The 27,601-nt window shown below is 42.8% G+C and overlaps 1 protein-coding gene across 14 annotated transcripts in view; it reads left to right on the top strand.

Moving 5' to 3' along the window:
* Positions 1–27,601, top strand: part of Syne2 (spectrin repeat containing nuclear envelope protein 2) — a 289,785-nt gene that overhangs the window by 154,911 nt on the left and 107,273 nt on the right. For all 14 annotated transcript variants that reach the window (XR_004770080.1, XR_004770079.1, XM_027418272.2 and 11 more), the window contains 11 exons: positions 1,416–1,681; positions 3,678–3,846; positions 6,008–6,163; positions 10,176–10,316; positions 12,118–12,300; positions 12,959–13,096; positions 18,153–18,338; positions 19,704–19,826; positions 21,248–21,430; positions 23,069–23,200; positions 27,073–27,273. Coding sequence is in view for 12 of the 14 variants with exons in the window: in XM_027418272.2 (XP_027274073.1) it covers positions 1,416–1,681; positions 3,678–3,846; positions 6,008–6,163; positions 10,176–10,316; positions 12,118–12,300; positions 12,959–13,096; positions 18,153–18,338; positions 19,704–19,826; positions 21,248–21,430; positions 23,069–23,200; positions 27,073–27,273 (1,878 nt within the window). In the remaining 2 variants the exon portion in view is untranslated. The remainder of the gene's footprint in view (positions 1–1,415; positions 1,682–3,677; positions 3,847–6,007; positions 6,164–10,175; positions 10,317–12,117; positions 12,301–12,958; positions 13,097–18,152; positions 18,339–19,703; positions 19,827–21,247; positions 21,431–23,068; positions 23,201–27,072; positions 27,274–27,601) is intronic.

Below are 27,601 nucleotides of genomic sequence, written 5' to 3'. Positions count from 1 at the left end.
CTCTTTGAACCCCAATCATTTTAGAAACTGTAGATCTACCATCAGTGGCCTGTCAGTATTGCGTTTCCTTTGTTGGCATGCTGGTTTTAAGCAGGAAGGTGTGAAATGGTCTATCCTAATATCAAGTTTAAGTGTAGCTGCCTGCCTGGGAACCAGGTTTGAGACAGCAGGAAGTACATACTCCATAGCCGAGTTTCTTAGGGAGGGAAAAGTCTCGCTCTATACCTGGTATATTGTAGCAACCAGGGGTCCCACTAGATCATAGAACACAACTGGCAGAACAGCAGATGCCACAGCCTGTTACTCATGCTTTGTTTCCTCTTTCCTGGCAAGCATTAGAAGCATTGTTGATAACGGACTTGAACAATAACCTTAAGAATAACATGTATTACTTCCATGATCCAAGAAGCCCCATCCATGATAATCTCTCTTTATTAGCCATTGAAAAAAATGACCAGCTTGACCTTCACATTTGTAAAGAAGCATGCCTTAGACTTTGGGGACCCAGCAAGTTTATAATGATTGATGTTAGGGCTTTTGCATTTCATAGGTTTAATTTCTCACCCTTTGGTACATCCGGGGCCTTGCTCACTGTTCTGATTAGCATGAAACTGTAGCTTGATACAGCTGTCTCATGTGGTATTTTATATAGTGGCAATACAGGTCACTGTTTGAACATTGAGTAGTAGGGCAGAGTGGTATATATGAGTCTTGCAGCTAAAAGAGATGGGCACAGGGCTTGAGGGTAGGGCTGGGAGTGCAGAGAACTCTCTGATTGAGGAGTCTTTCAGGCTGTTTCCTTTTCTTTATTCTGAGTCCAGGGCCAGTGGAATTCCTGGTTTCCAGGTAGGTGGTGTAATAAGTTACGTATTTCTGAGTTTTGTGCATACCAGTTGTTGAGAAACACAATCGGTTCAGTGATCCCAGGAGCTCCCCCTTTGGAAAGCGTCAGGTCTGTAACGAACTGCCAGGTCTAGTTTTACAGCATGATGCAGGCATTCAAAGTGAAAGAAAAGAGACCTGTAGAAAAATTTCCACATCCAAGAGTAGCCTAGCTTCATGCTGGAAGCAGTCTGGTGGGGCCATTCCAGCCACCTCATGGAGTTCTCATGTGAACACTGCTCAAACCGCCAGAAGCCTCAAGGGGAAATAAATCACTTTATCCAATAGCATTTACCCCAGCCCGTTCACAATAGTATTTCCTCATCTGAATCACACATCTATATGGGCAGTAGCTGGGAGCTACAGGATTCTTGATCATAGAGGACCAATGTTGTAACAAATAATGACTTTGACCCAGGATCTGGCATTAGGAATGCTTTAAAGAGGGGGTTTACAGAAACCAGGCTTGCCAAGGTAGATTTCACATCTCAAAATCTTCCTGCTTTTCTCCCTGTTGCCATTCATTTAATTAGATTGAACGAGAAGCAATAATTTTAGAGAATCTTCAGGAGGACTTTCCAGAAATTTCCAAAACAAAGGACACAGCTCCCACAGAGGAACTCTGTCAGCTCTTGGACTCTCTGTGCCAGCATGAAGAGAGTGTGGAGAAGCAGCAGCTGCTGCTGGCCCTGCTTCTTCAGCGCATAACAAGTATCCAGAACATACCAGAAGGTACAGAGGCCGTGGAAACCACCCCTGCACTTCAAGAGATTAGGTCTATGCAAGAACGGTGCAACAGGTAAGACTTATAAGATCAAGAAGGAAATGGTCTTGATGGTTTCTTTACAAAGTTAGAGAATAGAAAAATGAGCTAGGCAGTGGTACACATACCTTTAATCCCAGCACTCAGGAGGCCCAGGCAGACAGATCTCTGTGAGTTTGAGGCCAGCCTGTTCTACAGAGTGAGTTCCAGGGCAGCCAGGGCTGTTACACAGAGAAACCCTGTCTTGAAAAAAAAGAAAAAAAAAAAGGTAGATGATAACAAATGCTATAACAGAATCTGCATTGGCATTGATGGATACAAAGGAGACACAAGAAATGGAGGTTGTAATGGAAACATACACATTTTCTATTTTGATATTGCTAAGTGTGAATAGCTTGCAAACTTTTTAGTAATACTTATTGACTGTAGGAAATTTTGAGAATGGGAAATTATAAAGACCAACGAATGTGTCTATTTTACTCTCACCATGCAGCAGAAACACTGCCAATCATGCTTTATTGTTTTGCACTGTGATTATTGAAATTATAGTACTTACACTGTTTTGTATTCTGCTGAATTGTTTATCAGCAGATTGGTTTTGCCTCCTATGCCATTGACTGTCAATTTAAACCTATATCTGTGTAATAGTCTATGTGTTGATATGTCATAATATATTTAACCAAACCCCTTTAGAGATCTTGTAAATTATGTGTAGTTAATTGTGTTTATTATAAAAAGCCACAGCAGTGCTCATTGCAGGAAGAGAGCAGCAGTTTTGCTCTCCATTCATAGTCACTTAACACTTCCTTCCCCACACCCACTAAGCATTTCTGAGCTGAAGCCCAGTTCCTGCAGCTCAGTTTTGACATGATCACTTGCCCAGATTCTACACTTTGAGCACTCAAAACTTGCCCCTGCTTCAAATGTCACAGTTGTGGGATGTCACCCATCCTCTGACTGCATGGCTCTTGGAACTTCCTCCAAAACTCTCTTTTGTAGTTAGCAGGACTTGGGGAGCCACTTAGGTTTGCTGGTTTGTTAACAGAAGATATGAGAAAGGTTACAGATGAAGAAGAACATGGAAAAGATGCGTAGGTCAAGGGTTAAAGAATGGGACAGCTTCCCTGTCCCCTCTAACACCTGTGGCCACTTCTCCCGTTCAGCAATCCAGGCACTCTGACCCTAGATGTTTCCATGCTTCTGAGGCTGCGTTACTTATGATGGTTATACCACTGACCAGTAATGGTCAACTTAGCCTTCAGTGCCTCTCTCCTGTCTGTGGGTTGGGAGGGTCATGGTTGAAAAGTGTGGTGCAGATAGTCCCAGCCCTCCAATCACATGGTTAGCTCTTACCTGAGGAGGCTATCCAGGAGTCCACCAAGAGACAAGCTCTTAGTGCAAGAGCTCTGTCTTGGGAATGAGGCCTAGGGCCAAATGTCAGAACAGATTTTCAGCCATGTGCGGTGGCACACACTTATAACCCCAACATTTACTGGGTAGAGACAGCAGGATCACTGGAAGTTCAAGGCTAGCCAGGGCTACATGGTGAAGTGTTTTCGCTGTGTTCTTCTCTTGAAGGAAATCAGTAGCCCCATCTCCAACCTAGAGGGTGAAGACCAAGTATAGATTTCTATTGTGTTATCACATGACAGATACAAAATAGTTCTCGGGAAAGACCCCACTACCACCACCATCACCACACACACAGTTGCCTCTTTGGGAAATGGATCAGCTGAAGAGAAATGGGCTGGTAGTGGTTGCCTGTTCTAAAGAGGCCACCCATAACTGATGCCACATGTCACTTCCTTTGGGACCTGGAGCCATCAGGGCTACAGATGGCTGCTGGAATTTGTAGAGGGGACACTTGGGGATGAAAGTTTTGGTGAGACTATTGATTGACTGTATTTGATGTTTGTTGGACAATTGGTATATTAATCAGTAAAAACTGGTACTTTCTCCTAGGGGGAAGAATGATCTTTGGCGAAGTCTTTTAGAGATCTCTGGTCTGATGCTTTCTGATGCTTTATTTCAGACTTCTTCAGGCAGCTCAAAATAGTAAGGACGAGGTACAGACCGAAATCGAGGCACGGCATTCTCTCATAAAGGAAATAACTGATGTGAAGCATTCATTTGATCAGATCTCAACTTTTTCGCAAAACTTGGCACTAGAAGGCCAGCCAGGAAGGGCAGAGCAGTTGCAGGTAAGTGAGGGAAGAATCAGTTCAAGTGGCTGAGACCGGTCCAGTCTTTCGTTCAAGTCCTGGGGCAGAGATAACCCATCCGCTCGAGTTGGAGGGATAACCCAGGGAGACAGGGAGGTAGGTGCACAGGGCCTGTGGCACACCCACCCCTGAGTCAGGGAAGGATGAGCATGGTGGAAAAAGCAGTGGAATTGAAGCCACACTGGAAGACCAGTCACTCTGAACTGTGGAGCCCTATTTTTAACCACGTTTCAAGCATGTGGTGATCAGAGACCTCGGCCTACATATGAAGAATATGCTAGACTGCTTCTTTTGTTTGGACATGGTATCTCAGCTCTGAGAGGCATTGTGCCTACACTGAGGGTCACTTCGAGAACTTGTTTCTCCAGCGTGACCTCTCAGTCTTAGTCCAAAAATAACTTGGGGAACTTTAAATTTTTTTATATAATTTTGAAAGATTTCCTTATTTTAAGATTTTTACATGTATGATGGTTTGCCTGGTCAGTCCCAAATGAACACACAAACGCTATATTAGTTATAAAGCTTTTGGCTGCTGACAAGGGCTTCTTATTGGCTAGCTCTGTCTTAATTATTAACCCATAACTACTAATCTATGTATTTCTACATGGTCATATCTTACTGGAGAACACCTGACTCGTATCCTGTCTTCCCAGGATCACATGGCGACTCCTTCTGCCTACACCTCCCAGAATTCTCCACATCTCCTAGACCCACCTAGCTTGCTGCCCTATTGGCTACAGTGTTTTATTCATTAACCAATAAGAGAAATATGTACAGAAGACGACATCATGGTGCCCGTGGCTGCTAGGAAAGGGAGTGATGGGTAGTTGTGAGCCACCATGTGGGTGCTTGGAACCAAACCTAGGTCCTCTGCAAGAGGAACAAGTGCTTTTAACCATCGAGCCATCGATCAGCCCCTATTTATTTATTTATTTATTTATTGTGTGTGTCTGTGTGTGTGTGCACGCACTTGCCTGAGGAGGCCAGAAGAGATTGTTGGATCTCCTGGAACCAGAATTCCATTTGGTTGTGAGCAGCCACATAGTTGCCAGAAACAGAATCTGGGTCTTCTCTAAGAGCCACCAGTGCTCTTAACCACTGAACAGTCTCTCCAGCTCTGATTTTGGGGACTTTATACGAAAGTCTCATGCTCTTGGTAACCACAGAGTCCTTGGTTGTCAGTGTTGAAAAGGGAAACCTACTGTCACTCTCGAGAGGTTTCTGTGGAGAAGCCATTGTCTCCGTGTGTAGCTGCTGTCCACACGGCCTGGGTAGAAAGAACAGGATGCAGACCTACCCGCGGCTGCACCACATTGTTCTTTCCCTCTCTGGGCATGTCAGTCAGCTGAGGATGGCAACACAGAGCAGGGTATAACATCACAGGTTTAGAGTGGGGACTGTTCCTCGGGGCTGGGACTCTGAGTTCAGCTCAGCCGTCACTAGGAACAAAAGCCCAGGGAAGTCAATAAGTAGTTTTCCATTCGATCTTTGGGAAACTTTCCCAAACAGATGAGTTTCTCCTTTATAATTACTGCAGGAGAACGCAGGTCAGATTCTGTTTCTAGGCCACAAGCAATGGGCCATTTGTTCACAATGCTTTTATCTCCTGAAACCTACATTCTTTACCAGGAACTGGAACCCTCCCTTTTGAAAGGGCTGGGGCTCTGCCTGGCTGTCTAATTACATGAAACAGACACTTTTGCTTCAAGCATGGGGCTCTCGGTGGCCTTGACTCATTGTGATTTACTGGAGGAAGAAGTAGAAATAGCAACAAGTTAATAGCAGCACGGAAAATCCTCTTTGAACTTTTGGCCACTTGTTACTTTTTAGCCGACTGGCAGCAATGGAAATGCGGTTGATCCTAGAGATGCTAGAGAAGCTGGGGCTGTCTAATGCCTTTCTACCAAAATAGTCTGACACCATGAAGAGCGGTCAAGTTCAATTCTTACAAATTAGACAGCATCATCTGATTAAACCCCCAGGTTTAATCTGCTTGTATCAATAGTGAGTGAGGTTTTGTCATGTAAAGCTGGCTTATTTAAATCGGAGAGGACCCTGGAAAGCCACTTTCACTTTTGTTCTTAACTGCTAGACTTTTTCCCAGGTCCGGTAAATATTGAGACTCTGTTGATGGTTCTAGGAGCTGCAAAACGGTCTTCAGAAAGGCAAGCTGACTTTCAAGAACATCATGGAAAAATTGCGCATCAAGTATTCCGAAATGTACAGCATAGTCCCCTCTGAGATCGAATCCCAGGTGGAAGAATGCAGGGAAGCACTAGAAGATGCAGATGAGAAGGTAATGATGATATGTGGTGTGCTGTTGCTGAGGGGCTGCATGCATGGAAATAAGAATAGCCTTTGATGTCACTTGCCATTTTTCTAGTTGCAGCTCTGCCTGGTTTTGTGGAGCAGTGAGATAAAAGGTACTCCAAGCAATTTGCGTAGAGAACAGAATTTCACATCTTCTTTTATTTTCACCAATTGTCTTAGATGTTTCCATTTTCATAGTTTGTGTTATCTTTTACTTGGATTGCCATTATTATGGTTTAAAATTATTATTTATTCTAAAAAGATCCCTATTTTTTTTAAAAAAATAGGGACGTTTATTATGTTTTGCTTTAAAAAAATATTCTCCAAAACATCTTGAAAGAACAACAATGGGCATTGGGAATACAGGTTTCATTGCTTACGCAAAATAACATTCCGCATGTGATGTCTGTTTAATGGTGATGATGGTGGAGTTCTCACAAAGGCAAACCTTTTTACCTCAGAGTCCATGTCTGAAGAGAGGCTGTCAATTGTGCTGGAAACATGGGCACTCAGCAAGACAGTTTTATTAGGCAGCTCAGACGGCAGCACAAAACTGTGGTCCAGTGTCCACAGGGAGGATTTTATGTTTTGGTTTGAAGCTTAGAATGCCTGTAATGTGGTAGATAAAACAGACCACCAATAGAAACAGCACAGAGAAAAACAGGGCTCTCTATTTTTGTTTTGTTTTGTTTTCGAGACAGGGTTTCTCTGTGTAACAGTCCTGGCTGTCCTGGAACTCACTTTGTAGACCAGGTTGTCCTTGAACTCACAGAGATCCACCTGTCTCTGCCTCCTGTGTGCTGGGATTAAACATGGGTATCACCACTGCCCGGCAGGGCTCTCAATTCTTAAGAAGCAGCTACTTGGAGGAGGTTATTTGGCCTAGATGGTAGGGAGGTGGAGAATACCTTTGTTTTTAAATTGGCTTGAGAATACAGTTGGTACTGTATACAATCAACCATATAGATATATAGAGCTATATATATTTTCTTATAAAATGGGGATACATACAAAAGTAAGATTTTAAATTCAGACTCTTAATGTTGGTTAAGATGGTCACTCCTATAATCCCAGCACACTATAGATTAAGGCAGGGGATTGCCATGTATTGGGGGGCAGCTGGGGTTGCAGGGTAAGACCCTATTTCAAACAAAACAAACAAATTAAACCACAAACCCCTTAGATGCTAGCTTGTGCCTTAACTTCTATGACAGATTTCTGGGACCATGTAATTTGAATACAGTCATGCAATCTTCTAATATGTTAGAACAGATTTTTGGTTTTTTGAGATGGGGTTTCTCTGTGTAGCTTTGGAGCCTATCCTGGCACTTGCTCTGGAGACCAGGCTGGCCTCAAACTCAGAGAGATCCGCCTGCCTCTGCCTCCTGAGTGCTGGGATTAAAGGCGTGTGCCACCACCTCTCAGCTCAGAACAGATGTTTTGATTTAACACACAATAACCTACTAGGACTTTTCTCAAAGATTTTTAAGAGACTACCTAATATTTTGAGAGAAACTCAGGGTTATTTTTATGACTTTATGTGAAAACCCCCCTATAAAGTAAGTTAATAAAAAACTTGTATGCTTGTGACAAATGGAGCTGATTTCTATCATGTCATATGTCTCAAGGAAATTAAAGGGTCTAGGCTGCAGACAGTATCATGTGCCTAGTTCAGATTGCTGCTAACCCCTGATCATAATCTTACCTGGTGTGTCCAAATGGTAATATGACTTTCAACCAGAAGAGTCACTGCCCATATCGGGTGACTTTGTTTGTTTGGTACTATGTTATATATGCAGCCAGAAAAAAAATTAATACAGGATTAAGTGAGAGTTGAGTGGTCAGAGAGATGGCTCAGTGGTTAAGAGCACTTGTTGCTGTTGCAGAAGACCCTGGTTCATTTCCTAGGGCCTACATGGTGGCTCACAACCATCTTTAACTCCAATTCCAAGGGATCTGATGCCCTCTTCCACCTCCTCAGGCACCAGGCACACACATGCTGTACATGCATACATTACGGCAAAATATTCATACACATTATATAAGGCTAAAAATACTAAATTGATATTTTTAAAACCATTATCTTTACTACAGTATATGGTCTATGAATAAAAATAGGATATGAAGGTATCACCAGCTCACTGAGACTTGAGCTTGCCACATAGAGTCGGGAAACTGGAGTCTTCTAGGGTCAAGTTCCACCAACACCTTGATGTGTGGTCTTGGCTCTGAGTTAGCCATTAGCCCATGTTTTGGTTCTATGCTGGGGTATGTTCACCTCCACTAGTGTGTATAGTATTATGTGGATATTTTGTAGTTACTTTTCAACAGTAACTTAAAAACAAAACACACTGATCAGGCCTTTGGGAAAACAATATATTTAATATTCCCAATGTTATGCTTTTGAAGATAAAGAGGAGGCACAAGATGAGAAATATTAACTAGTTTATTATGGGCCCAGCAGAGTAGGGAGACTAAGAGAGAAGAGGAACAGGGGTAATGGCTGACCGCCATGGCTGGTTGCCATAGAGAGGCAGAAAGAGTGCATAGGTTGGAGAAGAGAAGAGCAGAGTGAAGAAGCAGAGAGAGAGAGAGAGAGTAAAGAGGAAGCAGAGAGAGTAGAGAGAGAGCAGCAGGGAAGTTGGAACTTTTAAAGGGAAGACTGTGCATGCTCCCTGAGGTTCTACACATACCCAGAGTCCTCATGTGTGGCAGGTGATGTGGTGATGACGTAGCATGGTTTCCTGTGCATGCCCTGACTGTTGTCAGGTAGAGCCGATCAGCATTAAAGCCTGAACCTTTCATTTCCACCTCTACTTATTATTTTAAAAGGTGGGGTGTTAGACTTGGCAGGTTAAGGAATAAGGGCGTTGAATTCTCAAAACTGCTTCCTGCTGATGTGGGGGGGCGTTGACCATCTTTGGGAGACCTGAGAAGGTTGGGGTGCTTCCACATCCTGGGGTAGCTGGTTGTTTCATTGTAGTCCAGGCTGTACGCAACTCCCTGGTGCCTCTTAGACCTGTTTGTTTGGATCCAATTCAGCTCCCTGGAACTTACAAGAATTCTTAGAGTTTGTGGAAACATAAGTATTAGACACATATTATTAGCAGCATATTCTTGTTAAAAGTAACTTGGCTGAAAGCATTAACATTTTAAAATTGACAGATATTTTTTAGGACAATGAAAAGCATCTTAATCTTGACCTAGTAGTTATGATTGTACAGTGGTATTGTACATAGAACTGACTATGAGAAATAGAGAATCAGGAAGATGTTTCATTCTTTTTAATGTCTCAACTTACTTTATCATCACTTAAGCCTTTTTATCCTCAGACCTTCATAACTTTCTTATATTACCATCTTAGACCTTCCATTCTTAGACCTTTGTAACTACACCCAATCTTTCCTAGAACAAGTTATTTTCTTAAGAAAAAAAAAAAAAACCTCTTAGGTTCAGCAGCTAGAGTTCTGGTTGCCAGGAACACACACTAGAAACAGAGTAGAGAAAAACAGGGCTCCCCGTCCCTTAGATGTAGTTACTTGGAGGAGGTTTTGGCTAACTATATGGGAAAGTGGAGATTACATTTGTTTTAAATTGGTCTAAGAATAAAGTTGGTCTTACTGAACAAAGAGCTGGGTAGATTACTTTCTTCTGAAGTTCTGAGTGTCTCCGGAAGCTTTCTCTCCTGTAGAAATTCTTTCTATCATTTGATGCTTCAAAGAACCCCCTCAGTAATTCTTTCCGATGTAAAACAAATTTCATTTATTTGAATATACATATTTATGGGTTGTATTGAAAAGGTCAGGAAACACAGCTGGCATTTAGTCTGATTATCTATCTACCTTGCCACTAATACATTAACAGTATGATTTGGAGGTGCCCCCCATGTTAAAATATTTTACAAGTCAAAAGAGTAAGTAATATTTTTGGTGTTTGAACCCGAGAATGGAGAGCCAAAACTGTTTGCAAACCAACCACAGCTTTCTCCCTTGTCACAGATGAGCACTGAGGTCTCAAAGAGTTCACCATCGTGCATTATGAGGAGGAAGATAGAGGAGATTAACAACGGGCTTCATGGCATTGAAGAAATGCTGCAGCAGAAAAGCAAAAACATTGAGGAAGCCCAAGAAATTCAAAAGGTAGTGTACTCCTGGGAGTGGCTTCGGCATCTGTCTCACCCTGTACCCACATCCCAGTCATGAATCACTCAAGGTGAGTTCTTGGAGGAGCTGAAGCTCCAGGAACCTGAACCAGGCCTGAGGATGTAACTCGGTTGGTAGAGTGCTTGCCTGGCACACACATAGCCCTGGGTTTGAGCCCCAGCACAGTATAAAATGGCATGGTGGAATAAGCTGGTAATCAGAGGACTTACAAGGTGGAAGAAGCAGGGATCAAGGTCATCCCTGGCTACATAGGGTGTTTGAGGCCAGTATGAGCTGAGGTCCTGTCTCAGTAAATAATAAATAAATGAAAAAATATTTTTTTATGAATGAATGAATGAATGAATGAATGAATGAATAACTAAACCAGGTCACTGGGGCATCAGTGATGAGAGGCCAGCACAGAGGCACGAAAGGAAGACTTATCCTCGGGTTTTGAAAGACAGGTGCTTGCCCTGCCCCTGAGAGGGTTCTCCCCTCCCCCCCCTCCCCACAGCCTCTGACCAGGAAATAGCATTCCCACAACTAAAGGGGCAGTGAGCATCTAACTATGGGAAAGCTGACATACAAAGTGAGTCAGCTGGGTCTGAAAAATAGTACCAGTTTTTCCATAGATTGCCAAGGTTACACAAGAAAAAAACCTCTCCAAACCAATTTCCCCTGTAAAATTCTTAGGAAATGAAGTTTTAGGTAAAAGCATAAATGAGTGTTGTTCTACACCCAAATCCCAAGTGAACTCCTGCCTGTGAGTTCATATTGCCATTCACACTTTTAGGAAGCCCTCTAATGTAAGGGGCGATGGGGTTGGTTCCCAAAGTGGGTGAGACTATAAAGGCCATTGTTAGACTTAGTCTTGGTTCTTAAGCAGAAGACCGGACCTAATAAGTTAGGTTTTGTTTTCCCAAGCATGTTATTATATAAGTATTAGGTACAATTGGAAAATTTTACCTTTGAAATCTCCTTGTGCCCACATAAGTTCAGATTCAAATACAGCCTATTAGTTTCTTGAGTCAAAAGTTGATGCATGTTGAGAATTTTCAAACACTACACCAATTCCTAGGCAATAGTCATTGTTGTTCATTTTGTTTTTGCACTTGAAGTTGCCTTCTGGACCCATGTATGTGTGTATGCTTGTACACATATACACACACAGAGAAAAGTCTCAATAGGCCTTTCAATTTTTTTTTCCTTTGGATTTTTGAGACAGGGTTTCTCTGTGTAGCTTTGGAGCCTATCCTGGCACTTGCTCTGTAGCCCAGACTGGCCTGGAACTCATCTGCCTTGCCTCTGCCTCCCGAGTGCTGGGATTAATGGTGTGTACCACTAATGCCCGGCAGGCCTTTCTATTTTTATTTGCTTTGGGAGATGGACTCCTCATGGTCATTCAGGCTGGTTTCAAATTCCTGATCTCAAGCAATCCTCTGATGCAGTCTCCTGAGAGCCTCGACTAAAGAATGCATCAACACAGCCCGCTTAAGTAGCCTTTTAACACCTACTGTGGACCTCCTGGCTTTTGTACATTTAGGGCTGTATGAACCTTGTTGTCATCCTTGCTCACACTCCAGGTTTTCCTGCCTTGCAATAGCTCACTTGTACTTAAGTAAATATGATTGGAATTAGAAAAGTGATTCCCACTTTCTAGACAACAAATGGTTGCTGGGTGTGGATGAACAAGTGTGCCAGTGATGTTGTCTTTTGGTACTGCCAAATTGCAAGTGTGCAAACTAGTTATTATCCCCATGGCATCCTCATTTAAATTGACTTAACATTCCTTCTCCAGAAAATATGGGATGAACTTGACCTCTGGCATTCCAAGCTAAATGGGCTGGACTCCGAAGTTCAGGACTTTGTTGAGCAGGACCCAGGACAGGCTCAAGAATGGATGGATAACTTGATGGCTCCTTTCCAGCAACATCAACAAGTATCCCAGAGAGCAGAATCCAGAACCTCACAGCTCAACAAGGTGCAGCCATGAAACCTGAAAGCTGCATAACATGGTGGTTCCAAGGAGGGCTTAACAAAGTCAAACGAAGGGAGACATTTAGAGGTGGCCAGTAGTGTTACGTTATGGCCACCCTTCTCCACCTTCCCTAAGTGCCATAGTGAGACCACAGCAGGAGTCCAGGCAGTTGTGTTTCTCTAGGTAAAGGGCAACCCAAGAGTGGGTATGTAGGTATGCTGTCTCAAGAGCTAGGGTGGGAGCAATGAGAGAGGTGCCATTTGGGAGCAAGGCTTTTTCTACTCTTACTCTAAAGAGTGGCTATGTTTGTGAGTCCCAAGTGTGATCCTGACAGGATCCTGAAACAGGATAGGATAGTGCCATGTCTTGAACTAGAGGAGGAAGTACAAGCCCTGTGTTCAGAATGAGGCAGAAATGGGATTAAGTTAGTTGCAGCACAAACTGGGAACCTTTGTCCAGGCCTAACGGGAACTCCTTAAACCCTTGCTACCTGTCATGGACAAGTTGGAAGGTTCCTCACCTGGAGCAGGTGGGCCTGTGTCTTCAGTCATGAAAAAGACCCAAAAGGCCTGGTGTTAGCTCCCTGCTTAGAGATCAGCCCAGCCTAATGACTAGCCTCTAGCAAGTTTGCTTCCCTTTTTTTTTTTTTTTTCCATCACAGGCCACAATCAAGATGGAAGAATATAGTGATCTTCTGAAAAATACTGAGGCATGGATAGAGAAGACCAGCCGTTTGCTGGCCAATCCTGCCTGCTATGACTCTTCGAGGACCCTGAGCCACCGAGCCAGCACCCTCCAGGTAGGACCTCTGGGGTTTTCACCAAGCCAGCACAATTGACCCCTTGTCAATTTGACAGACATACACATCATTGTTAAGCCACAACCTGTCCTTTCTCATACATCCTCAAGATCACAATAACACCACAATATAATCCCTACAGTCTTTACAAGTTCAAACACTTTAAAATTCAATAAAAATCCTAAAGTCTCTTTTAAACCCTAAAATCTCTATAAAGGTTCAGTATCTTAACTGGGCTCCTGTAAAAGAGGAAATACCAGGGCACAGTCACAATCAGATCAAAGCAATGTCTAGTATATGGGATCCATTCACAATCTTCTGTACTCCTCCAAAGAGCCTGAGTCACTTCTCCATCTCTGCCCTCTGCAGCACACACAGCTTAGGCAGGTTCGACTCCCTACTGCTGCTGTTCTTAGTGGTCATTTCATGGTAATGTTATCTCCAAAATTCTGGGGTCTTCTGCTGCAAGTGGGCTGCACTTTCACCATTAGCCTCTCCTGGGTTCTCTTCATGGTGCCAAACCTCAACTTCTCTGTATGACCCCTTCAATCCTGGGCCTTTAGCTGCTACTGAACTGAATATTCACCAATGGCCTCTCCTGGCCTATCACAGGGCTAACCCTCAGCTGCTATCCCTGACCCCTTCATTTCTTCAAAACCAGTACCACCTGGGTGACTCTTACACATTACCAAGTTCACCTACCAGCCTGAGGTACAACCTTGGCTGCCTCTGGAACACAGCTTCTGTGTGCTGACTATCAGGAAACACTTACCAGAAGATTTCACCTCAGTGATGCTGGTCTCCTCCTCCTCTTTCTCCTTTCTTTTCTTTTTTTTTTTCTAATTAAAAAAAATTTCTAGACAGAGTTTCTCTGTGTAGCTCTGGCTGTCCTGGAACTCATTCTGTAGACCAGGCTGGCCTTGAACTCAGAAATTGCTGGTCTTTTTTTTTTAAACAGAAATCATACTCATTTTACATTTTTTTTTTTTTTTGGAAGAGGTTGTTTTAGTAATGGGTTTCATCATGGCAGAAATTATTGCAACTAATAAATTTTGCAAGGATTTCAGATAGTAACTTAAAATGGTAAGTACATCCACCACACACACACCTCTCCCCCCCCCCCATTTCTTTGAACAAATACTGGGCTCTTCTTAACCACTGCTCATTTTGGAGCTCCAATAGCCCGACATCAAGTATCCCAGTAAAACAATGGTTTTGCTTTAGTTAATCACACACACACAGACAGTTCTTCTGCCCCAGCTGCCCAGAACCATAGATTCTTCACACAGTAGAAGCTTTGCTTCCCTTTGAAATTTTCAAGCCAGACATCTGTCTTCTGTACTGCTCTCAACATTCTTATCTTCAAAGCACCCACAAAACAGTCTACTGAGCTCTCAATACTCAAGAGCTCTTACAGCTCAAAATCCCAAAGTCTTCCACAATTCTCTCCAGAATATGTTCAGATCCGTTGCAGTAATACCCAACTACCCTGGTAACAGCCTCTGTTTTAGGGTTTCTATTGCTGTGGAGCGACACCATGACCATGGCAACTCTTATAAAGGAAAACAGATAATTGGGAATTAGGTTTAGTCCATTATCTTCATGGCAAGAAGCATGGTGGCATGTAGGCAGACACAGTGCTTGAGAAGTAGCAGGGAGTTCTGTATCTGGATTTGTAGGCAGCAGAAGAAAGACAAGGAACCTGGCTTGAGCATTTGAAACCTCAAAGCCTACCACCAATGACACACTTCCTCCAACAAGGCCACACCTACTCCAGCAAGGTCACACTTCCTAATAGTACCACTCCTATTAGTCTATGAGGGTCACTTTCATTCAAACCAACACATGCCATGTGGCTGAGGTAATATAAGGGCTGAGGTAATACAAGGGTCACAAACACTTGACTTCAAGGAGTATTATATTGTAGAGAGATTCTCCTGCTGCCTTGAAGAAAAAAGCCACCATACTGAGAGGATTGTGGGAAAAGGTCTGTAGAGTGGCTTCTAGAAGTTGAGAGCAACTTCGAGCTAACCTCTACCCTGTGTCCTACAACTGAATTCTATCAATAGCTTAAATGAATCTGGATGAAAATCTGTGAAATGTGGTGTCCTTGCTTGACCTCGAACTTGCCGTGTGTGAGGCTGACCTTGATCTTCTGATCTCTTGCCTCTCTGTTTTCCCTGTGCTGAGATTCCTGGCATGTGCTCCTGGCTTTATGTGATACTAAGATTGGCCCCAAGGCTTCATACAGGCAAAGCAACCATTCTGCCCTCTCATCTACATACAAGGCCTCCCCATGTAAATGGCCTTATTTTTATTTATTCTTTGACAGTTCTATACAAACATGCATACATACAAACATACATAATGATTTTGGTCATTTTCACCTCCATTACTTTTTTTCATACCCTTCCCTCTCCCACTGAACTCCTTCTTCTTTCCAACAATCACCCTCCTATATGTCTTAAAAAACAAACAAACAAAAGGACCATATGAGTCTGTGGGGTATTAATGGGAACATGGGCAACTTATCAGAGGCTGCACCAGTAAAGCAAATGATATCCCTACTCCCAGCAACCACTGACAACCTCTTCTCAGGATAGAGTGAGACCTTCTAAGCCCTTCTGCCCCAGATGGCCTCTCAGTTGCAGCCTTGTGTCTCTGTTAGCTGAAGCCCACCTACGCTAGGCCCAAGCCCTGGAACATAGCAATATGTCTTTGGTTTTAAGCAACTAGGTTTATAATAATTAGTAACCTGGCAGCAGAAATGGAATTCAGGCCTAACATGCCATGCTTTTGGAAGTCCCTGTCCTTCCAGGCATCCTTTAGTTTCTCTGTGCCCATCAGAGAGGCAGAGCCAATGGGAGCGTTTCTCTTCTTGGGACTGGGGCTGCCAGGGATGTTCCAGTGCCTGAGACTGACTGGGTTGATTGTAAAGGTGGATTTTCTTTCTCTCATTATTAGGTTCTGAAAAAGAGTCACTAAGGAATCAGTTCATAACAGTTTCTATAGCAACCAGACCTCAAAGATGGTCTCAGATTTATAGATCTAAGGTGGGCGAAGTGTTCCTGTGAGTGGCTGCACTCACTCACACAAGACATTTGAGATTTGGTTGCACACTTTTGTCCTATGGGATCAGCTGTCAAGAGATTGTATTTTAACATACTTATTTCTTTTCTTCTTGCGCGTGGTTTCCTTTGTCTCTGATCCCCCACTCTCTTCACACACGTTGGGTTGATTCTCCACATTCCTAGATTGCACCGTTTTTTTTCTATTTTAATCAATTTTATGATTCACCTTTCTTGAAAGATTTATTGTTGTGTGTATAAATATCCTGCCTGCATGTATCTGAGTACATCGTGTGTGTGTGTGTGTGTGTGTGTGTGTGTGTGTGTGTGTGTGTGTGTGTGTGTGTGTGTGTGTGTGGTGGACTTCTCCCCACCCCGACTCCCAGCCAATTTTATTTTGGTATGTAACTGAAGACCCCTCTAAGTCTCCTGACTCCACTGCTTCCACTTCTCAGTGCTAGGATTACCGGCATGTGTCACCCGACTAGTTCCGGTTTCTGTGGTGCTAGGGACTGCACCTCGGACTTCTCACATGCTAGGGAGGATCTCTACCAACTGAGCCACATCAGCTGCCCATTTTCCATCATGTTTCGAAGAGTTTGCCAAGATAGAAGAGAGTGATGATGCTTTCTCTTCTCCTCAAAAGAAGTGAGCTTAGGAGAGAGGAGATCTCTGCTCTCTTGTGCTGATGTAAATATCTTTGAGTGTGAACAAGTTTCTCAAACTGTTCTGGAAGGTTCTAAATGGCTGAACTGAGCAGAGGAAGTAAGACAAGGGAATGTACAGGTTTTGAATCCTCAAAAGGGCAGTAAGTAGTCCTGTGTGAAAATCCCATTTTGTCCTTATAATTAAAACAGCTGTCCTGGGCCTAAAGATGGCTCAGCAGGTAATGGTGCTTTGCTGCTGAGCCTAATGCCCTGAGTTCAATCCCTACATGGTTTAAGAAGGGAACCAACTCCTGCAAGTTGCCATCCTACCTCCACCCATATGCTATGGCATGTGTGTGCCCCTCACACACATATACACACACACATAAAAAAGAATAGATACGGTTTTCTAGCATTGCTTGTTATTTGTTTTGTTTTTGTTTTTTAAGGCAAGGTCTCAGGTAGCTCAGGTTGGCCTTGAACTCCTAATCCTCCTGCCTCCACCTCCCAAGTGCTAGGGTTATGGTGTGTGTGTTACCATACCTGTATCTTTTTCCATTTTCTTTTCTGTCATCTTAGTGTCCCGCCCCCACCCCGACTCTGTCTCCTTTCCTTTGAAAATTTATTTAAATGACTGTCGGCATGTTCCACTAAACATGAGAAAACTCATTTTGCTGGGCATAGTAGCAATCCACTGTAAATCCTGTGATTAAAAGGATAGGTTGGTGGACCAAAAATTTAAGGCCAGCCTAAGCTACAATATAGCAAGTCTCTTAACTCATTTTTTCTTGTTTGTTTTGTTTTTGTTTTTCAAGACGGGTTTCTCTGTCTAGTCCTGGCTGTCTTAGAACTCAAACGGTAGACCAGGCTGGCCTCAAATTGAGAGATCTTGCCTCTGCCTCCCGAGTGCTGAGATGTAAAGTGTGCACCACCGCCAGCCAGTTTTTTGTTTATTTTAATTACATGTTCACTTAGCATAATGCGCCCATGATTCATCCCGTTATTACAGCCATCAGGGGTTGATTCTTTGCACTGCCGAGTACTGTTCCAGTTACGGAAACAGCCTGTTTATTCATCTGCCAGCTAACAGATCCTTGGGTTGCTCCTATGTATTCGATGTTGTTGTGTAACAAGTTACAGGAAAATTTGGATGCTTCAGACAACCAACGTTTTTTTTCTGACAGAGTCTGCCAGCAGATGGCCATGTCAACCTGCGCTGACAACGGAGTGTTCATTGGTTTCATTCTAAACACAGAAATGCATATGACACTCATTGGATCTGAACGTGGTGGTTTCGTTTCATCAGCTTATGTTTCCCCCCTCTTCTCCTTGTTTATTTAGATGGCTCTGGAAGATTCTGAGCAGAAGCACAGTCTTCTACATTCAGTTTTCACGGATCTGGAAGACCTGTCAATCATTTTTGAAACGGATGACTTAATCCAATCCATCCAAGAGTTAAGTGGCCAAGTGGCAGCTTTACAGCAGCAGATAGTAGAGGCCCTTCCACATATCCAGCATGTGGCAGATGTAAGTGACCACCAAGACGTGGGTTCCTGTATCTTGTGTACATTCATCTGGCACATTATGCCAGGAACCGCCCCCAAACACCATGGAAGCACCCTAGGCAGATGCATTTTTAGTTGATGTTATTTCTTAGGCATCTTTCACCCAGAAGTGGTCTAGCTGCAACATGAAGAATCCTGATAAATAAGCGTGCTGTTCTAACTCACTCTCTGACCAATCCCTGGGGTCAATTCTTGGTTGCTGAAGCTTTTGACAAAGTGGTAGCCTGCATCTGTGGTTTTTGATAGAAGTGACTTTAAGACACATTCTATTGTTTGGCATCGCTTCTTAAATATTAGGCGAAAAAATAAAATTTAATGTTAACTGAGTTATCATAATTTAGGTATGTTCTGTAGTTATTGCGGTTTTTGACTCATCAAGGTTTTTTTCAGTATTGCAACTCCAAACTGCTACAATTTGAAGCCCTCAGCCTTCCTACATCATTTTTAAAACCTCCCTAGTCATCTCATTTTCTGTTGCGTCTTGAATACCTAAGCTCAATTTCAAGCTCTCAGTTGGTTAGTCAGTGCACTTCAGTGTGTGAGTTTTCCTCACATATTTCAACTTTTTTTCTAGCATTTCACTTTAAGATTTTTGGCCCAGGTATGGACATTAACACTGAGAGAATTAACTGTTAGACAAGAGACCTGGTGTTTAATTAATCTGAGTAGGTCATGGTTTCACTCAGCAGCCTTCTCCTCAGCAGGAGCTCATTAGGGGGTGGATGAGAAAACTTTGAGGTTTTCCAACTCCTTGTCAGTTTCTGAAGGGTGACTTTATGGTTTCTTTTTTAACTTAAAGGGATGGCAATTTCTAAAATGCCAGACCCACTTGTGTTTTCATATTTAAACACATTCCAAAGATGAATTTAAAGGGTTTGTAGATAACTGAGAGTTTATTTTAGAAGTTGATTTGGAAACATGCCAGTCTTTGTTCTCATGAGTAACTGAAACTTGGCCCTATGGATAGCTTGACTTCATAGTGCTGTCGAGTGCAGTGTAGACTAACTTGTCTTGTTTTTCAAGGCAGGCTTTCTCTGTGTAACCCTGGCTGGCTTGGAACTCACTGTGTAGACCAGGCTGGCCTCGGACTCACTCTGCCTGTCTCTGCCTCCTCAGTGCTGAGATTAAAGGCATGCACCATCACTGCCCAGCTGACTAACATTTTCTTTTTAAATCCATGCAATCATCTATTAGTTTTGAAGCAGTGTAAGTGGTAAACACCCACCTTTTGGTTAAATACGAGAATAGAATTAATAACAATATATTATGTGTTGCAGATAATGTACAACACGTAGTACATGAGTGTGTCTTGTTTCTAAACTTCTAGGATGTGGTTGCGATCGAGTCTGAAGTAAAATCAATGGAGAAAAAGGTTGCAAAAATCAAAGCTATCCTGTTATCCAAAGAAATATTTGATTTTTCACCTGAAGAACATCTCAAGCATGGGGAGGTATGCATGGGTCATTTCTGGAAGGTTTTTTTCCACAATACTTACTGTCTGCCTGAAAATATGTAACCATAGGGTATGACCCAAAGTGTTGGTTGGACTCATCAGACGAAGCAAATAAGGCTGGGAACAGCTATATAGGCATATAAAATATTTGAAAAATATTTTTGAGATTTTATTTTTTTTTACTTCATGTGTATGAGTGTTTTCCCTAATGCATGTATATGGAGTGCCCTTGGAGGCCAGAAGAGGATGTTGGATTTCCTAGAACTAGAGTTACAGTTTGAGCCACCATGTAGGTACTGGAAATTGAGCCTGGGTAAAAAAGCAGCCAGTTCCACAAAAACCACTTAAGTCATATTTATAATGTTCCCTATATAACAATAGGAAAACTATTTCCCTGTAGGTTTGCCTTCCCAAAATCCTACATGAGTCCTCGGAGGGTTTCTGGCCTCAGCAATAGTGTTTACGGGCTTTGAATGTTTCCTGGAATTCTCTTTTATCTCTGTGTGTTGGTGCTGAGACCATCAGCTAAGTATGGCTTGTAGAGAGCCAGGCACAGTATCTCAGCAAATGTGCTGACCTTGCCACTCAGCCTTTTGATTCACAGCAGGCCCTTTGGGGTCAGGCAGACCTGGGTTTTAGTCTTACCCTTGCCTCTTGCCATCTAAACTTATTGGGTCATCTTCCTTCTGGGGGCTTGTCTCCTTACCTGTGAAAGGGAGAGGGGTGTACTTCCCTTTTAGGGTTAAATGAGGTCTTATCTATGAGGTTTATAGTAAGGTGAAATTTGACCAATTCTGTTCAATTCAGGGAGCATTTCTTAAGGACTCCTGCACGAAGACCTGGCCTAGTTACAGTTGCTTTGGAAGTAAGATTCAGGACCTGCCTAATGACAGCATACGCAACTAAGGCACAATTCCATGCAGAGAGGGGAAGGGAGGAAGTGTGGGACCAGTTGTCTGAATGCTGATGGTAGTGTTTGGAAATTTAGTCTTTCCCCAGACATTCTTTCCTAAGACCCTTAATGATCATACGTCAATAGCTGTTTTAAATCTAAATTGAGAAGATGCTTTAGAAACTGAAACTAACGGCTAGAGAGATGGCTCAGTGGTTGAGCATATCTATTGCTCTCGAAGAGGACCTGAGTTGGGTTCCCAGTACCACATATTAGCTCCAGCTCCAGGGGCACCTTCGCCCTCTTCTGGCCTCTGCAGGCTCTGCATCCATGTACAGCTCCCATCCTGTACATGCATATACTCAAAACTAAAAGTAAAAATAAAATATTTTTAATTAAAATTTACATTAAAGACCAACATCAAATTATAAATATTTTAATCTGCATCATGTAAACTTGCATGGTCTTTTGTGGGGTTTTTGTTTCTGTTTTCATTCACATATTGGGCTTCCTTTCTGCTGTTAAGGTCATACTTGAAAACATCCATCCCATGAAAAAAACTATTGCTGAGATAATGACTTACCAAACGGAACTGAGGCTACCCCAGACAGGAACCAAACCTCTGCCCGTGTTTCAGAGGACAAATCAGCTTTTGCAAGATGTGAAACTGTTGGAAAATGTGACTCAGGAACAAAATGAGTTATTGAAGGTGAGTGGTTTATGACCAGAGCCAACTTGGTGCCTGTGTGAAAATGTCCAGTAAAAGTTGGTTTGATTCTTCTTGTAGTTTGGTTTCTATTGCTGTGATAAAACAGCTTGGGGGAAAGAAGGTTTACTTGGCTAGCATGTCCTGGGTCATAGTCCACTGAGGGAAGCCAAGGCAGGAACCTGGAGGCAAGAACTGAAGCAAATGCTATGGAGGAAACATTACTTACTGGTGTGCGTAGCCAATTTCCTTATACTACCCAGGACCGTCTGCCCATGGGTGGCTCTGCCCCTAGTGGGCTGGATCCTCCCACATCATCCATCAATCAAAACACACCCTACAGACTTGCCTACCGGCCAAACTGATGGAGGCATTTTCTCAGTTGAGGTTTTCTCTTCCCTGACGACCCCAGCTTGTATTAAGTTGACAGAAAAAACAAGACTAGTCAGTGTAGTTTTCAAGTTTAATTGAAAGCAGTTGTTTCCCCAAGAGGTGGTGTTTGAAATAAATAAATAAATAAATAAATAAATAAATAAATAAATAAATAAAATCAGGTGGTGGTGGTTCACTCCTTTAATCCCAGAACCTAGGAGACAAAGGCAGGCAGATCTCTTTGAGTTTGAGGCCAGCCTGGTCTACAGAGTGAGTTCCAGGACAGCCAGGGCTACACAGGGAAACCCTGTCTCAAATAAATAAATAAATAATAAATAGACAAATAAATAAATAGTTAACCCCACCCAGATGTTTCTCACCCTTGCTCTGGCTGAGCAAATTAGCATTCTATGGTCTGTTTAGTTAATACAGCTGTTAAAGACCTATGTGAGTAAAACAGAGGGGAAGAGAATTCAAACCAGATCAAGGCACTTGTTGCCCCTGGAGACTGAAGACCTATAAAGCAAGCATCACATAGCAGTCTCCTTGTCTACCTCAATCACTTCCTCTTCCTGTGAATTACTTCAGTATTCCCCAACTCCTGATAGAGGTAGGCTGGGCCATTTGCCATCTTAGGGATGTTTGTGTTAGAAGTCTTAATGGGAGTCTTAAATGGAAAACGAAGAGTTAACTAGTGTCAGGGTTAGTACCTATGCGATAAAGTGAGAATTTTAGTGTTTGAACCTTCTGTATTTCTCCATTTTGAGAGTCTCTGCCTTTTGCTAATGTTTTCCCATCACTCCCAAGCCCTGCTGAGATACCCTGGAGTCTAGGAGAGTGGGTTGATTAGGCTCCAGCATAGAGAACTTTGCTCTCTAGATTTTTGAATATAAATTTAGATAATATTTAGAATATAACTGTATTTGGAATTTTATTTATTTAGAATACAAATAGAGAGTACATGGATATTCCAGAGACCTGCACGATTGTACAGTAGGGAAAGGCCCTTGCTTGCCATGCCTGGCAATCTAAGTTTGACCCATGAATGCACACAGTGGAAGAAGAGAACTGACTCCTGCAAGTTGTCTTCTGGCCTCCACTACTACAATTCCCACTCCCCTACACACACACACAAATAAATACAAAATAATATAGATTGCATAGTCTGTATTTTATTCAACTTGGGCTGGGATAGATAACAGATACAGCTTGTTCATTCTTTAGATGGTAACAATAGTCTTCTGTGGGGGATGGTTGTTTATTTTATAGGTTGTCATAAAACAGACAGCTGAATGTGATGGAGAAATAGAAAATTTGAAACAGATATTAAATAATTATTCAGCTGAGTTCTCCCCGGGACATGTATCACAAAAGCAAGTTGCCAACCTGCCTTCACTACAGGTATGTCTCATTCATCCATCTACCCATCCATCCCATAGACTCTTACTTTACCCTTGGCAGCTAGAATCTTTTGTAGTAGGACAATGTTATGCCTGGCATCCATCTTCCAACTGAAACAATTTTCTATCCATTCTTATTTCATGAATTGGTGGTTCCGTGGTGTCATCAATACTGACATTATGACCCCTAAACTTGATATCTAGTTCCAGAAACTAGGTAGGTCACCACTTCTAAATCCTGTGGCAGGGCTTCCAAGGTGCCCACATTCTCAGCATGGTGCATTTGGTTTGCATCGTCTCTGTGTCCAAGATGCTGATGTAGCTTGGATACCCTGACCTTGTGTATTGGGATAGGAGTCAAGCAGTATGGGCTGGCTGAACCTCAGGGGTAATGAAATTGAACACTGTTATAATGAAGGATCTTAGATACCAGGCTGTATTTTTAGTGCCATAAAACACTCTGGGTAGGGCCTTTTGCTCTTTGGTTTTATATCAGCATATCTGTATTGAGAGAGTGTGATAGAGTTCAAGGACATGAGAGGTGTGTTTTTCCTGCCATCTGATGGACACTCTCAGGCAGTTTATGTGGTTCTCAAAACAAGGCTTTGCTAACTGCTATCTGGGAGACTGAGGGCAACTTTCTTAACATGGAAGGTGAAATTAAGAGGTTTGAGGTGACACAGCCCATTACTGCTGAATGATAATGCAGGCCCAGTGTGATCAGCTCAGTAGGTGGGGTGAGGGTACCAAGTTTCTTCAAACACTTTAAAACTCAGGATTTCAAAGAGTTTTTGTTACACAAGTACAAATGAAGGAAAACACAAATAGGACAAGTCTTTGGGGCACATCACACAACACAGGCGCATGGCCTTTTTATGAACTGTGGTGGACCAAGGAGTCAGGGAGAGCACCTGGTTCTCAATGTCAGGAAAGAAGGAGCAAATAGAACTGACCCAGGAAAAAACAGACTTCTTCCTTAGCACTTGCAGGTGATTCAGTGTAACTGTGTTACTCATGAAGTGGACCAACCGTAGTGATTTGCTTGAGAGCATGAAACTGTCCACTTGGAAATGAGACTCTTCATACCTGATTGCACATCTATCTTTCTGGGGCAATGGTGGCAAGCAAAGAGCGCAATGTATAGATCAGGCTGGCCTCGAAATCATAAAGATCTGCCAGCCTCTGTGTCTGCCTTCTGAGTGATAGGATTAAACACATGAATCACATGCTATCATGGGTGTTTTGATTTGTTTTTTCTTTAACACTATGCTGAAACTCAACAAACAGAACAAACAGGAAGTTGGGGCTAACTGTGAGTGGGCTCTGAGGTCTCGTCAAGGTGCTCTTCACATTCTCTAGTCCACCGTGACTGTGCTGTATCTCCTAAGCATAGACGATGCTGTCATGTCACACTGGGTCATTTAAAGAACACTGCCTGAGTCATGCACCTCTTCGAAACTTCATGTGTTTCCACGGTCATTATGTGACACCTGCTTCTTAGGAAAAAATCTTGGAGAATCTCATTTAAGCATATGAGTACAGCTTATTGGCTATTTTATTTCATGTAAAAAATAATGTTCTGTGAGAAAAAGGATCAACAGCTCGCAGGATACATATTCCTAGAAGTACTTTTCAGTTATTGTACTTGGGACATAGCAAAATGCTTTATACATCCTTCCCATTTTGTCACCCAAATATTAATGATGTATTTTTAGGTGTGCAATTTGGGGGCTCAACACAGGGCATTGCTTCTGCTAGATGAGTGCTCTGCTCCTGATCCCCAACATGTATGTTTCCAATAAGGGCATTCTTAAATGAAATTGGCATACTTTTCCTACCATAAATAATTGGTGTCACCTACCTCAATTTATAAAAGATGCTACCATCCCTTTTGTGCTGTCAGGGTTAGTGACAAAAATAGTGAAAGTGGTCAGTAACATTTTAGCAACATTATGGAAATGACATTAACCTTGGATGATGGCTCTCAGCTTTGGACACCACTAGTGGCTCCCAAAGGGCTATGGATACCACTGTGCAGATGGTGGCTTGGTGCCTGTCTGTCCGTACATCAAACAGGTCTCTGTTTCCCTGGGTTTATTGTAATGGCTGTGGTATTGCTTTTGTTGGGACCATCTTCATTGAAGTGTGGTGTTCATTGAAAGTAGAACTTGAACCATAGTCAACTCAGAGTTAACTCTGCCAGGCAGCATAGGGTATTCGTTTAGCTATGAGTTCATTAGCAATTCATTGGCCCTCTTCTACACCAGCTGCAACATGATGGAAATCACCTTACTCTAGACTTCATTGCTCTCTCTTATGTATAGTGGTATGTTACTTCTTTGTGTGTAAAAATCCAACGATTTGGGAGGTAGGGAGGTAACTTAGTTGATGGCTATGCTTGCGAGCCTGATTTCAATGCCCAGTCTCATATGAAAACAAACAAGCCAAGACCAATGTTGTGGCATGTGCTTATATAATCTCAGCCTGGGGAGTCAGGGCAGGCAAATCCCTGGGCTTTGTTGACCAGTTAGCCTAACTTACTTGTTGGCTTCTAGCAAGTAAGACCCTGTTTCAAAAAATAGGATACATGGGCTGGATGTGGTAGCACATGCCTTTAATCCCAGCCACAAAGAAGGAAGAGGCAGGCAAATCTCTGAGATTGAGACTTGATCTACATAGTGAATTCCAAGCCAGGTAGGGCTATATAGTAAGACCCTGGTTTTTGTTTTTTGTTTTTTTGTTTTGTCTTTTTTGCTCTTGTTGTTGTTTTTAAGGATGGATGGCTCTGAGATTGGCCCATATGTGCACATGTATCCATGGACATACTTGCACACACAATTTAATGATTATATGGATATCGATTAAAAGAAGATTGGGGGGGGTGTTAGAAGTGTGTGTGTGTGTGTATGTGTATGTGTGTGTACTTGAGATGGAACATGCTAAGCAAGCAAGCACTCTGCCACTGGAGCTACACCCTAGGCAGGAGAAAATTTTAATGACTGGGAGCTTTCTGAAAAGGAGCTCAGGCGAAGGGTGATGGAGGGTCAAAGTAATTGTTTCCTACAATTCCTACTAAATCTAGGAACCTCTAATTTCATAATCCTAGTAGGCAGACAATGCTTTTCCATGTCTGTGAAAACTTACTTGTACATATTAATAATGGTTCCTGAATTAATATTATATAGCTTGGAATCATTCCCAGAGTAAATTTCACTGCAAATCAATTACCTTATTTTAGTTGATTACCATTTTTTAGGATGCTTGGAATGTAGACAAAGTAAACAAATCTAGTAGTATCAAAGAATCTCCAAAGGCAATAAAAAATTAGGTGTCTGATTTTATTTTATCTTGAGGGTTCTCAAGTATTAGTCTTAAGACTTTCCTGGGGGAAACATGGGAACATGTATTTGTAATATTCTGTGCACAAAGTGGGAAGTATATGTTCATCAAAGTGCAGGCTGGTGGTTCTTGTCTCTGGGAGTTCTGTCTCTGTGAGTACTGTGGCTAGCAATACGGCACTGGCTCTGCAGTTAGCTACTTTGGCATTGGTTCACTGCCCTGGATGCACATCAGTCACCTGTGGACCTTATTACAAGTTCCCATGCTTTCTTCTACCCCCAGAGCCTCCTGCTTTACAAGGTCTATGAATAGTTAATGAACCCTACCAGTTATAAATCCTACACAGGTGCTTTGTCAGTACCAGCCGGGGTGAGGAGCCATATTGTCCCAGGAACTAGCTACTGGGTTTGTAAAAACTCAGTAGCCTCAGACCGGGTCAGTAAGCATCCCTTGTCCTGAAGGACTCTGGCTCCTCAGAGCATCCAGAGACCGCTTCGATTTCCCTCAAAAGATGCCCACAACTCTTCTATACAGGGGGAGATGGAAGGGTTGGAAGAGCAGATTCTGAATCTAAACCAGAAGAAGGAAGATCTGCTGGTGGGCTTGAAGGCCGCTGTACTGAACCTTCACGAGCACCTGAAGCGAGAACAGCAAGAAGGGGAAGGAGATGAGCTGTCGTCAGGCCCCTCAGAAGAGGGCGGGGCCGCGGAGAGGCCGCCTACCTCAGACAGGAAGGTAGGCGTGGCTTTCACTTAGTTCTGGTCTCACATTCCCCCTCGAGTTAATGGGTAATACTTTCCACACGAACAACCTGCGATGTCGCCGTCCATAGTAAAGGAATTTTTTAAGTGGAAACACTCCACTTGAGTCTGTTTATCACAGATCTCAGGGCGTGTCTGCTCTGGACACAACCCAGCATTCTTATACCTGAATTAACCTAAAGACACACTTAGGAAATTCCACACGTCATGTGGGAGGGAACCACCTTTGAAGCATCTGCCCTAGAAGAGTCACCCCACTGCAGACTCAAAAGTGGTCCAGCATCCGAGACCACTCTGAGTCC

The sequence above is a fragment of the Cricetulus griseus genome, chromosome 5 (genome assembly GCF_003668045.3).
Source record: "Cricetulus griseus strain 17A/GY chromosome 5, alternate assembly CriGri-PICRH-1.0, whole genome shotgun sequence".
Classification (NCBI taxonomy): domain Eukaryota; kingdom Metazoa; phylum Chordata; class Mammalia; order Rodentia; family Cricetidae; genus Cricetulus; species Cricetulus griseus.
This window is presented reverse-complemented; position numbering and strand designations above follow the sequence as displayed.